At 37.6% G+C, this 13077-nt stretch overlaps 1 protein-coding gene across 1 annotated transcript in view; it reads left to right on the forward strand.

Moving 5' to 3' along the window:
* RHBDD1 (rhomboid domain containing 1) overlaps window positions 1-13077 on the forward strand; it is a 54959-nt gene that overhangs the window by 101 nt on the left and 41781 nt on the right. The window contains exons 2-3 of the mRNA XM_010568292.1: window positions 8568-9086; window positions 12759-12891. Coding sequence (XP_010566594.1) covers window positions 8654-9086; window positions 12759-12891 — 566 coding nt within the window. The 5' untranslated portion in view covers window positions 8568-8653. The remainder of the gene's footprint in view (window positions 1-8567; window positions 9087-12758; window positions 12892-13077) is intronic.

Consider the following 13077-nt stretch of genomic DNA (forward strand, 5'->3'; position numbering starts at 1 on the left):
GGAGCCGGCCGTGAGGCGAGGCGGGCGCGGGGGGCGCAGCCCGGGCCCGGGGGTCGCGTCCGGCCAGCCGCCGCCGCCGCCGTCCTGTGCAGGAGGCCGTCCGGTACACCGAAACAAAAGCACTGCAGAAGCGTCTGGGCTGGGGAAGGCTTCCCCTGAAGCCGTTAGCTCTCTGGAGCTGGCTTCTTGGAAGTCGCCCACCGCTGGAAGCAGAGCGGCGGAGCGAAGTTTACGGAAATGAACTGAGTTTCAGAAATCGCGTAAATGCCTATTATCTCCCAGTCTAACAACTCTTAGCATGACACCACCACCCCGCCCTGGTTTCTGTAGGACTTTGCTCTTGCGAATGCTTTCGAGACGGTAGAAGGAAGCAGTGCCTGCAAGAGTAGAGAGTGTTTGTCACGTCAAAAACGGGGGGTTGTGACAGTGCTGGTTCCCAAGGTCCCAACCCCAGATACGCCTGTCTTATCAGTAAACTGCAGCAAATTCATTTTGAATGCAGTGACACCGTAATATGCGCTGCTTCTCATTATAGTTGGGTGGCTTCAACATTCTTGTTTTTTAATTTACTCCATTACCCTACAGCAGTATTTTTTTACAGGTTATGTAAATAATCAACTGATTAAAAAAAAACCAGAACAGACTGACCAGAACTATTTTCTTGTTAAAATGGTAAAAAAACTCCCAGCAACCCAAATGTGCAAATAACTTGCACCTGTATGAAAGGAGAAACAGTGACAAATGTACCTCAACTATATTTGGTAAACTTTCTTATGTTTGTGTAAATACTGAGTTTAAGTTATTCAGTTGTTTGTAAAACGTATTTAATGATGCCTGAGTTGCTTTAATTTCCTGAGATGGCACACTTATGTTCTTCCTGGAGCTGCATTTTGTTAATTCAGAGATTCAAGGTCTTGACGAGAGTTAATGCTAAAACTAGAAAGGGTATTTTTCTGAATTGTTTGTATATTTAAGAAGTATGATTTAAAATGGATTTCATTAGAAAGTATGCTTCCTGTCCTTCCTTTCTCCTACAAACTGCAGACAAATTTTCCTTTGAAGCAACACACACTAAGGAATGCTAAACTTGTAAGAGCCCTTGTGCTTCATAGTTCTGAAGCAGAGTCAGGGAAGCATTGGCTGTTTGATTTTAATTATATTACAAAATTCATGAGATAAAGGAGGATGCTTTTCTGGTATAATTACCCAGTTTTATAGAAGTGTAAGTATTGCAATCAAGTAAAAAAAAAAAAAACCACCCCAAAAAAACCCCCAAAACCACTGGCCCTAATTAAAGTAGTTAAACTTCTGTGAAGTTAAAACTTTTAACTGTGGCCTAATCTGCAGTCCACTGTTGTTCTGATATTTTTTTTTTACAAGTGTGATATCCCCTCACCTTCACCAGTACAGTGATACAACTATATTTTACTTCTCGAACTTGAATTATGTGTAGATGCATTATAGTGTTTTGAGACGTAGTTACTAATTACCATCTTTTGAGAGATGGGGATAGTAAGAATACTTATCAAACCCTTCCATGTCCCTTTCCTTCCGCAAAACTGGTAAGGGACTTAAGATGTCCATTATCTCCCCTCAAAATATCATGATAAAGTAATTCTGACTAACTGACCATAGAGGTTCAGCAACAGCTGATGCTTCAAAGAAAGAAATTATCCATTGACATACTCCTTTTTCTTTCTAGCTTGGTCAAAAATGCTCTATCTGTCTAATTATATGTGACATAAATTTAGAGAGAACTATCTCTTGTGTTGCTTTTAGGTTTTCTAACAAAAAAAAAAAGCAGCGGTAACAGATTGCTGTTGTGTCTCCTGTACAAATCCTGAAGAGACTCTTTCTTTTTTTTTTATTTTCAGTGAAGGAAAACTTAAGAGAAACTAAAAGATCAGGAAGGAATGAGTTCAGTGGTAGATTAGTCACATAATGCATTTATTTTCAATAATTTCCTGGATCACAGTGTAAAGAAGTTTTCAGTAATTGTTCTGATTTTTCACAAACTGAAGAGGTTTCGAAGACTTTGTTATATCAAATAATATTTCTCATATTGCTACTATGGGATTTTTTTTTTGCCTTTTTTAACTTCTAGCTTTTATTTTTATTCTTGCAACTTGGGATCGCTGGTTTTGTTTAGATTCTGGCTGCAGTGTAATGCCGAATGTGTAAATTGCCTGCAGTGCGTTGTATCAGCTTGAGGGTCAAGGTGGTATCTGAAATGCATAATGTAATTTCCAGAATAAGTCTTCCAGTCCATGCTTAGTCAACTTTGTTGGCTCTGAGGGAAGTTCTGACAGAGCAAATGTGCAGTTGATTCTTTCTGTACATAGTGGTGGAGTAGCTCCTTAGAACCAAGGGACTGTTTGGACAATCAGACCGACCTCTGCTAGCATTAAAACTTTCAAGTTTGTGTGTCCCTGAGAGTGGCCTAAGGAAGCTCGTTGGTTCTACATGCTGTGTCTTTGCATGGCATAAGGAAGTGTTGCTTGCTATGGCTTCAGTGTCAGTGTAGCCAACTGAAATAATTTGAAGATTTTGAATTAGAAGTGGATGCCATGTAGGAGGTGAAAGCAGATGGATAAAATATAGTTATCTTCAGCACATTTTAGTAATAGTGTCAGTAGTCTCAAATGATGACAGAGAATGTAACTGGTTGTCCTGGTTTTGGCTGGGATAGAGTTAATTTTCTTTCTAGTAGCTGGTATAGTGTTCTGTTTTGTGTTCAGTATGAGAAGAATGTTGATAACACACTGATGTTTTCAGTTGTTGCTAAGTAATGTTTAGACTAGGTCAAGGATTTTTCAGCTTCTCATGCCCAGCCAGCAAGAAGGCTGAAGGGGCACAAGAAGTTGGGAGGGGACACAACCAGGACAGCTCACCCGAACTGGCCAAAGGGATATTCCATACCATGGGATGTCATGCCCAGTATATAAACTGGGGGGAGTTGGCCAGGGTGGTGGGGTGGGGGGATCGCTGCTCGGGAACTAACTGGGCATCAGTTGGTGAGTGCTGAGCAATTGCATTGTGCATCACTTGTTTTGTATACTCCAATTCTTTTATTATTATTGTCATTTTATTGTTATTATTATCATTATTAGTTTCTTCCTTTTTGTTCTATTAAACTGTTCTTATCTTAATCCACGAGTTTTAACTTTTTCCTTCCAATTCTCTCTCCATCCCACTGGGGGAGTGGGGGGGGGGGGCAGAGTGAGCGAGCAGCTGCATGGTGCTTAGTTGCTGGCTGGGGTTAAACCACAACACTGGTCTTTACAATGATAAGCCTTAAAGAAGAGTCCAGTGGATGCTCATTCTGATGTTTAGATTTGTATATTGATTTTAATTAAATTTAAATATTTGATAAATATATAAAGTAAATTGATTTCTCTTTTGTGAATGAAAACACTAGTCCTGAATTGGCAGGGCTTCCAGTGATGTTGCAAGTTAATAATTACAATGAAACAATTTGAATAACTCTGTATTTTACCTGAAGGATGGACAGGTTGCAGCCTCTGAGTATTTTTCTTTTTAGATTAAATAGCAGTAGTCAAACTAATGAGGCAATTAAAAGCCTATATGCTTAGTGTCTCAAATGTTCATACTTCAGATGTGAGGCAAAGTATGAGATTTGGCCTAGTCCCTTCTGTTCTTTCCTCTGAAAACTGTCTCATTTATCTTGGGTTAAGGTGTCCAGAAGTATTCTTGGTGTGTATTGTTTAACATGTGTATATTTTATTGTGAATAGTAATTGTCACACCCTTCAGAACACAATTTTCAGTTTTAAGTTGAAGTTGTTAGCTTAAAAGCTTATGTTGTTAAGGGCTTCTTTTTAGTAGTACTTAAGAGGATTAAAGAACTATAACACATTTTCAGTTTCCATGCTGAAGCAGACATAAGAGGCACAGGAACTTCCTTATTCTCACAGAAAACTTTGAAGGACATTTTAAATAAAATGTGGGACATTAAAAAAGAAAAAGACTTTGTGACGTAGCCTGTTATGCAGTCATTTTATGTTGATATTTGACTTTGTATTGTTTCCTTTCAGCAAGGTAGTTACTGACTTAAATTATTTTAAGTCATTAATCATTTGTCATTTTATGCAAAATGACAAATGCAGCCATTTTAATCACTTGTATTATGGATGTATGACTTCTTATACCTATTCTAAAATGTTGTGTTTTTTCAGTTTAAAGTTCAGTACTCCTTTGTGAATGAAAGCACGTTATGCCCTTTAAGGGTACATTTGATTAATCCGGAAGTAATTCTTAATAAAGTGATTACTTTTATAATTACATCACAACCTTGTCTTTTGTTATGAACTACGTAATTGACTATGTGTTTCAAAGCTTACTGTAAGTGACAGCTTGTGGTTGACCTTCTCCTTGCATATGTATTAAACAGGATGATTCATTATGTTTCAAATTTTTGAGCTTTTTCTTGCATTGTTTTTTTTTCTGTTATGCCTGCCTTCCTCCCTCCTTCCAAAGTTTGAGGCCAGTAGTAAAAGAGTTTACAGTTTGCTTCTGCTTCCTGTGTAGGATCCTTCTTTTGCCCTAAAAACGCTCTATTTCAGTCTTTACTTGGATAAATCTTTGTACCCTGAGACTGTATCTTCATAGACAAGTAGTGTGGGCCTGTTGAGGTTTACCTGTAGTGTGAAATGGTTTACGCTCAGGGTCTGATACTCATCCTTCGCATGTTTCAGGTGTTTTTTACATTGGTGTAGCTTTAATCTGGACATGTAGGCTGAATGTGCAATATTTTATGGAGTGCATTGGGTTCTTTCCTGAACACATCTGGTTTAGTTTCATCTGAAAAGAGACTAGTTCATGCACACTCAGGCCACTCCACAATGTGAACCACAGTGAAGTGGGGGCAGTGGAGAAATTAACTTCAAAATCATACTCCTGATCTGAACTGAAAGAGTAACCCTGGGATTTTTTTTTCTCTCAGTGAAGAGTTATACAATGCTAAAGTGCCTCCATTACAAATCATTTTTGCAAAGCAACAAGAAGAGCAAAGCAGTTCTAGAGGGAAGGTTGGTGACAGGTCTGAAGATCAGGATGTGCCATGCAGATAACAGCAAAATCCGTAGATCATGACTGCATTCACCATCGGTGGGAATGAGATTTTATATGCTTCTGTGTATTCATAAAAATCTAGGCTTATGTCATGGTGTGATTTTTTTTTACTTTATTTTTTTTTTTAGGAGAAGGGTAATGGGCTAGATTTTGCTTCACATAAAAATAAATCAAAATTTCAGGGTAGTTATGTCCATTTTGGGGGGAGCAAGGGTACAGGGAGATTCTTTTCCTCTAACTTCAAATTATGACTCTAAGAAAAGACAGTATAACATTTAACTGGTATTTACTAAAATATTTACTTTATTACATGATTTTTCAGTAATATGAAGTCATAATATTTTATGGTTGTCAAATGAGTAAGGGGGGTTGTCACAGTAAAAATAAAAGTTTAAATGCTTTGCACTTGGTTAGTACAAAACAAACAAACAAATTCCGGGAATGGTTAGTTCAGACATTTATCTTGAGTAGGTGACAAAAATGCAGACACGTGGCAGGCTAGATGCAAGACAAATGCCCATTTCAAGTCTGTTCTGGAAATTTGTACATTTTGAAGTGGGTGGCATGTTTTCAAAAAAGAAAAAGTAATAAGTGCTTCATTGTTTCAAACCTCATTAGGCTTCTAATAAACACAGTAGAGGCTGAGCAAGAATGTTCAAACAGTTGAAAGCCCTATATATTTTAAGTGAGTTGCATTCCAGAAGGCTCTCAAATAACTACTGTTTTCTTTCTTATATCTTTTTCCTTTATAATCAAACATATAATGTGTCTTGGCTGACATTTTTGATTGTTCCAAATAATGGGAATGATTTATAATACATAGCACTACTGTAATCATGGTGCAAACCATTCCCAGTCATGTTACATGATTATTGTACAGATATGTACTGTATGAGGGTTTCTCTTCCTAGGTGCAGGTATGTTAAAAATATTTAAATTGGAAATTAGAGAGCATCAAAAGAGGGGGTGGAAACCTTAAAAAGTAACACCGTAGTATTTGGCAGTTTGAACAAGGTGGTATGGCAAGATTTTTGGAGTTTGTGTAACTTGTTTTTAAATGATGTTGACTTTTAAATTCTAACAGTTTTTATGTCTGCTGTTTTGTGGTGGAAAAAATGTAGCTGTGTCAGTGGTATGAGGCAAGTCAGGGATTTGGGCAGATGCATATAAGAACAGTTAGGGGGTGTTGGTATACCTGGTGTCAGAGCATGTAGTGTGGAAAAAGAGAATTACATTGATTAAACTTGCGATTATCTCAGTACTTTTTTTTTCTAATGTTGACATTAGAAAGTCAAAGGCTGACAATGTTTATTATCTGCAACAATCAATTTACACTTTAAGAGGTCTTAGCTCATTTTAACTTAGTAGGGACTACAGCTGTAGTCTCTGTAGTTAAACTGTGAGGATTAGAAACTGGTTTTTAAAGGTACCAGAGTAGTTGGTTATGTGTTCAAGAGGCGTGGTATAAAGTGTGTTTCTGCTCTTTCGACTTTGTTTTAGGCAAGGCTTAGATGTTAATGTAGCATCTCTGAGATTAGACCATGGGAAAAAATGTGGTGAATTTCCTTTTAATGTGGCAAATATGTTTACTTGCATTCTGTTCTACTACAGTTGTTTTCAGGACACTACCAGGGTTTTTTTCCTTCTCTTAAAGTGCTATAATAAGTATAAATGCAATTTAAAGAGAAATCCAGAGATCAGAATAACTTAAATATAAGAAGTGGCATTGATTAATTATATGTGTGTATGGCATGGAAGTATATGGTCCTCTCACTTAGATGTAAGTAGAGGAGGTAGGCTGGCCCCTGGATGATCTTCTTTGATGTTCAGCCCTGTGCAGTTTTCTTAGCTCCTTTTGCTGTTACAGGATTACATCATTCAGAGGTTATTTCCTTCTTTTTCATGTGTTCACTTACTTTGTGTGGTGCAACCTGATCAAATTATTAATGATATTCTGAATACCTAAAGAAAAATGTTTAGTAAAATGTTTGCAGGCATACCAATGATCTGTAGAAGTGTGAAACTTAGTAAATCCTGATAGATATAACGTGGAATGTTAAATTTTGCATCTTGAGCTGTTGTCCTTTTTTCCTTGTAAAGGCGTCACGTTTTTTTTCTGCTGTCCTCCAGAAGAATTAGATTGTTGCTTCTTTATCTAATAAAAAATGTTTACAGAGGAAGCATTTGATGTGATGAATTGGAAAGGAATTTAAACTAAATAAATAGTTGGTATATTAGCAACTTATTCTAACTATTTTATATTATAATGGGAAAGGAAGTGAATGGGGTGTTGAGATGAGAATTTTGTATGTATCTAGATATTTCAGGAAGTTTCATTTGCAACCTGATGGCAAAGTTTTGAAGAGTAAGTGTATGCTGACTTTGCATAGTTGATATTTATGTGTGAAATAATGCATGACGTATCTTCAATAGTTCAGCGAAGAGCTGGCATCTAGAGGTGGAGAAGACTGGCCATGCTATTGTTGTGTCACCTTGGAGAGTTTTGAGAACTTAAAATAGTAGTACTGGCCAAGTTGGGGTAGCCCTCAGAAGCTACTTGAAATTCTTCCTGTCTTTTGTAGGTGGTTCCACTCTTTAGAACTCCACATCACCTTGTGCTGTGTTCTCCAATGCAGCTTCTTCCCTCCTCTCTTTATAGGCTTGCACAGTTTAGCTCAATGCCCTTCCTCAGTTTCTGCCATAGTAACCTTATTTCTAGCTAGATCTAGAACTTTTATAGCCCTTTTTAATCCTCCATGTTATCTGGCATAAAGAGGGCAGAGATTAATATTTTGCTATAACTGTCTAGAAATTTTATATGCTGTTCTTGTATATGATTTCCTCCTACAGTTTTTTTTCTCCATCACATACTTTTATACTAGACATTGAATTCTAGTCACTAGGAAAGCAATAACAATTTTCAAAGCTTACGTTTAGGGGTACTTAGCTGTGTCTCTGTTACTTTTTGAAATTGTAACTTTTAATTTTCATTCTTAGCTTGTATTGAATATTTGTAAAGGTTGGAAGAATGGTCATGAAAAAAATTATATAGTAGCAAAGATAGGAAGCCTGAGAACCAAGACTCTAGAGAAGAATTTTTAACTGGTTCCCTTCCTGAAATTTTAATAATTCTGAGTCAATCAGGTTATTAATAAGAATATGTGTAGAACACCCAGGAATTTTATAGATTAAGTAAAGCCTGTCCAGGGACATGAAAGAGAGGTTGCAGACTCCTTTTTCTCACAATGCATGTCTGGATTATCTGTATAAATCCCTTTTATTTGTGTCTTATACCAGTTTAAAAATTGTGATTTTTTTTTTTCTCATTTGAATTTTTGTTCTGATTTAAAGAAGAGATCTTAGCTGATTAGCTTGAAGAATTTGCTGTGTTTAAAAAAAAAACAAAAACAAAAACAGTGATGAGCTTGAAAACACCCCTGTATATGTATAATAGTGCAGTTATCTTTTTTCTTTCAGAATTTCCAAAACTTGGATGGTTTTGAATTTGAACACAAGACTAGACATCGAAATAATCTTCACGTTTTTTTGAATAAGAAGTAATAATGCAACGAAGGCAGGGAAGAGTCAATGCTGGACTGCTTTTGCTGCTTTATCAAATTTCTCAAGTTGGTCTCCAGAATATTCCTTCTGTTACCCTTGGGGTACTTGCACTGAACATTTTTCTCTTTCTGAATCCTGTGAGGCCACTGCCTGAAGTGTGTATCAGTGTAAATGAAGGCTTCTACAGAAGGAACTGGCAGCGTTTACTGCTTTCTCCTGTCCACCATGCAGATGACTGGCATTTATATTATAACATGATTTCTATGCTTTGGAAGGGTATAATGCTGGAAAAAAAGCTTAAGAGCATATGGTTTGCATACATAATTGCAGTATTTTCAGTGCTGATTGGAGTTGTTTATATGGTGCTGGAATTCATGCTTATGGAAATTCTGGATGATCCTTCATATGAAATGAATTGTGCCGTAGGTTTTTCAGGTAAGGCACATAGCTGTTCCAATTTACATACGTAAAATTAATACTTATAAGTAGTGTATAACAATATTTGTTGAATGCAGAAAATGGGTAGTAAAGTTATCCTGTTTTTTAATTTAAACCATGTACTCTGGGTATGAACATTATGTGGTTCAGTTCATGTTCTTGTGACCAGCAGTGTCTTTACCTGAGAACATGAAAAATATGATCATCCTAGTAGAATTATGTTTTCTGTTTAATGTCACTGACTATTTGAAGTCTGAAGCTTTTCATTTTCTGAAGTCAATAATGCTTGTTAGGTGTGTTCTAGAAAAGCCTATCACTTTAAAATTTTTGTCTTCAAATTACAAATTATTCATGCCTGTCTTTAGAGAGACTCCCCTAAATTTGCTTCTGCTAGAAACATCCAAGCACCTGATTTTGGTCATCTTCCAGTGACGGTCTTGTCTTCTCATTTAGGAGATCAAAGTTTCAAGTCAATGAACTATTTCTCTTTAAAAGAATCTGCAGTTAAGTGGAGAAGTAGCACTACTCTTCTAGGTGTGTAGGGTTTTTCCTTGCTGTCATTGGGACCTTAGAAGGCATTAGAAGGCAAGCCCTCCTTTTCAACCTCTGAGAAAGGTGCTTCAACACTACCTCTGAGGGTTCCTTGTGGTATTTGAATCTGTACTAGTTGGAACATCCTGGTAGTTGCTCATTTGGAGCTTCAGATATTATCTGGTCACCCAGCCTTTGGTAACAAGACATACTCAGTTCTAATCTTGGCCTTTATGGTGGCTGTAGGGGCGCTGAGTACAACCTCTTCCTCTGAGGGGTTTGACTGCCTGTGTTTAAGGACAGCTCTGACATGGGGTAGCTGCGACCTACCTCAGACTAGCGGGAAGAGAGGTGTGCGAGATAGCTGAGAGAGGCTTCACTGGGGGCCTTTCACCCCATTGCTCAGCAGCTGCTTTTAAGCTCAAGCCCTCTGTGTTGTCCCTGTCTGAGCTACGTCGTGCCGTGCCTGGCCATGTGCTTCGCTGACCTGGCCTGACTTGACTTCCTGACTTTCTTTGGCTCTGCTTTGTCAGGAGGTTGTGCCTGCTGATCTGGGCTCCTGGCCAAGCCCACTTACCATCACCAGCCTGCCCAGTGCGCTTTGCCCAAGGACTATGGGACCGGGCCCCGTCTGGGGAGATTGCCACCTGCTTGCCTCCCTGTTCCCTTTTGATACCCTTCCTTTGTGGAGCATCTCGCTCTTGCTGTTCCCTAACAGTGACTGCAGAACCCTACTGAGTATTTACTATTAGTGGTAAAATGACTGAAATATGTGCCCTCAGTCTAGTCTCAGCTGGACTTTCTAGGCTTTGCTCTTATACAGTATACTCCAACTATTGCTGGGTGATTTGTGGGGGAAGTGTGCTCTGTAATACTACTGCCTGTGAACAACTGGGAGATGCTGCCCTCAAGCTTCTTTTTGAACCTCTTTTCTTGTATCATTCTAGACCGTAGGATGAGAAGTTGAGACCTAGAAGTTGTGAAGTAGTATCCATTTTGGGTGTTCACTTATACAATGCACGATCCATATGAGGTTTTTCCTCTATGTTCCTGTCAGTCCATACCTTAAAACAGCTTAGTATCAATCCAGTTCTTAATAGGAATGAGAAGGGTGAATATTTCAAGAATTTATGATGAAACTTCTTTATACTATATAACTGGGAATATAATACTACCATATAATAGGGTAGTGTTAAGATTTCACTGTAAGGTTTTTTCACCAGATTAGTCTCCAGCTTCTCACTTAGCAAGATAGCAAGCAACTTATACGTCCCTTTCCTTGAACCAACAGAAGGGAAGTTAGATTTAGTGATATAATTATCCAGGTGATGCAGGTTTATGGCTTCCCATGCTTTACTGCGAAAGGCACCAAGTTACTGAAGAGCATTGGTGATGGGCCAGATGGGGTCCCCATGTCATTCTTTCCAAGAGACTCATGTCAGCCAGACTACAGTATCAGCTGGAACGTATCTTTTGGGTTTTTTAGTGAACTAAAAAGAGAGTGGGACTAAGCCTCTGATATACATTTGTGCAGAGGACAAGAAGTTAAGCTTTTTCTCAATTTAGGGATTATCTAACTGGTTTTTAATTTACATGTTCTGCAAGATGCATTGTTCAGATCTAGCGTTGAGTATTGCAACCTGTTCTGATGTCACTTACCTTCTGCAGCATCTTTTGAGTATTCAAAGCTTGGAAATGTGTGACTGCAGCCTATGTGCACATGCATTTGACCATTATTTGGGCAGCAGATTTTAAAGTAGCTCTGACAGTATGTATAGTTGATCTTTCTAAACCTTCAACATTCTCAGCATGATCTTCAGCATAGGTAATTTCTCTTCAGTTGGGGCAAGTGGCATGTATATGGAACAGCTGTTGAAAAAAAATACAAGTATTTTCCTGATAGCTATTTCTTTAAGAGCCAGTAAGTATGCATATTTATGACTCATTCACTTTAGCAGGTTTTAAGAGTTTTAGGATGACTGGATTTTTTTTTTTATTATTTTATTTTAAATGGATGAAACAGACCTGCCCCTTGTCCCCTTGCATGGAACCTGACAAACAGGTCAGGCAGTTCCAATAGACACTTAAACCTTTAAAAAAAAAAAGAACTAAACCACCCCCCCCCGAAGCTGTATAGACAGGGTTCTGGTGAGCTCAGGGTGTATTGGATGGAGAAGACTCCTAAACTACACTGCTGCTATTGAATATTTCTCCCCTTTAGTAAATTCATAGTTTCTGAACAAGTCCAGTTTTATCAGCAGCAAATAGCATGAGTGTGTGTGGATGTGCATACACACATTCCTGTTTGTATTTGATCCTAAAACAGCAATATTTATATCACTGGGTAGATTAAGAAATTTTGCTATCTCTTGTTTTCTATGGTGTTAGAAGGGGAGGGAAACCTTTTTTGTGTTTTTATTTAGTATATCTGTATTGATGTTAAACTCTGCTATCTTTTTCATGTCAAATCTTTTACTTGTCAATTTTTCAGGTTTTTTTTCAGACAACTGTGTGGGCTTTCTCTTGAGAGGAGATTTTTCAAAAACGTTTTGAAAGTTCCAATAAATTGTGTGAATTCATTCTGTCATTGGCTATTTGCTTGCATGATAAAACCATTGCAGTCAATTAGAAATGAATGATTATTTATTGTGAGTGAAGGTGATTTATGTACTTTTCTTTTTCAGAAACAAGTGATTCTGGAATATATGTAAGATGATTTTCCATTAATTCAGAATTTGAGCCTACTGTTGAGCTTCACATGTCTCTGTTTGTCTTGTTTTCAGTAATGGCTTTTCTCAACTCATGGAACATTTTTTTGAGTTCAATAATTTTGTCAATTATGTCAAACAGAACTCCCATTTTAAAATTGCTTGTATTGTTTTGAATACCTGAATAGCTACAGTGAGTAGGCATATTAAAAAGCAACTTAGAATTGGCTGTTATACAAATATGTAATTTTTTAATCCTTTTTTTTTTTTAAAGTCACTGAAAAAACAGAACTGTTCTGGCATGCAACAGTATGCTTTGTGCTGCTGTGAAACTGCATGGTACTTCAATTTCAGTAGTTAAGTTGTTTGCATTTCTTTATTATTTGGGTGCAAGTACTTATCTCTTTATGTGATTTCTTCTTGTTTGCAGGAGTCTTGTTTGCTTTGAAAGTTCTTAACAACCATTACAATCCAGGAAGAGTCAGCAGTGTCCTTGGATTACAGATACCCAGTAAATATGCTTGTTGGGTAGAGCTGGTGGCTATTCATTTAATCTCCCCAGGGTAAGTGCATTTAATATTTCAAAGTTACGAGAAGAGATTTGGGCTACCTGAAGTGGTTTGAAATATATTATGAAGTATGTGTAGCATTAACTGGTATCCAAATGGATTTGTTCATTTGCCCCTGTCTCTGTGAGAATAGTGCCTTTCTCTTCTTTGGCAGTTGATTTCTGGAGTTCTAGTTGCAAA

Source organism: Haliaeetus leucocephalus, unplaced genomic scaffold (genome assembly GCF_000737465.1).
Source record: "Haliaeetus leucocephalus isolate CR32 unplaced genomic scaffold, Haliaeetus_leucocephalus-4.0 Scaffold240, whole genome shotgun sequence".
In the NCBI taxonomy this organism is placed as follows: domain Eukaryota; kingdom Metazoa; phylum Chordata; class Aves; order Accipitriformes; family Accipitridae; genus Haliaeetus; species Haliaeetus leucocephalus.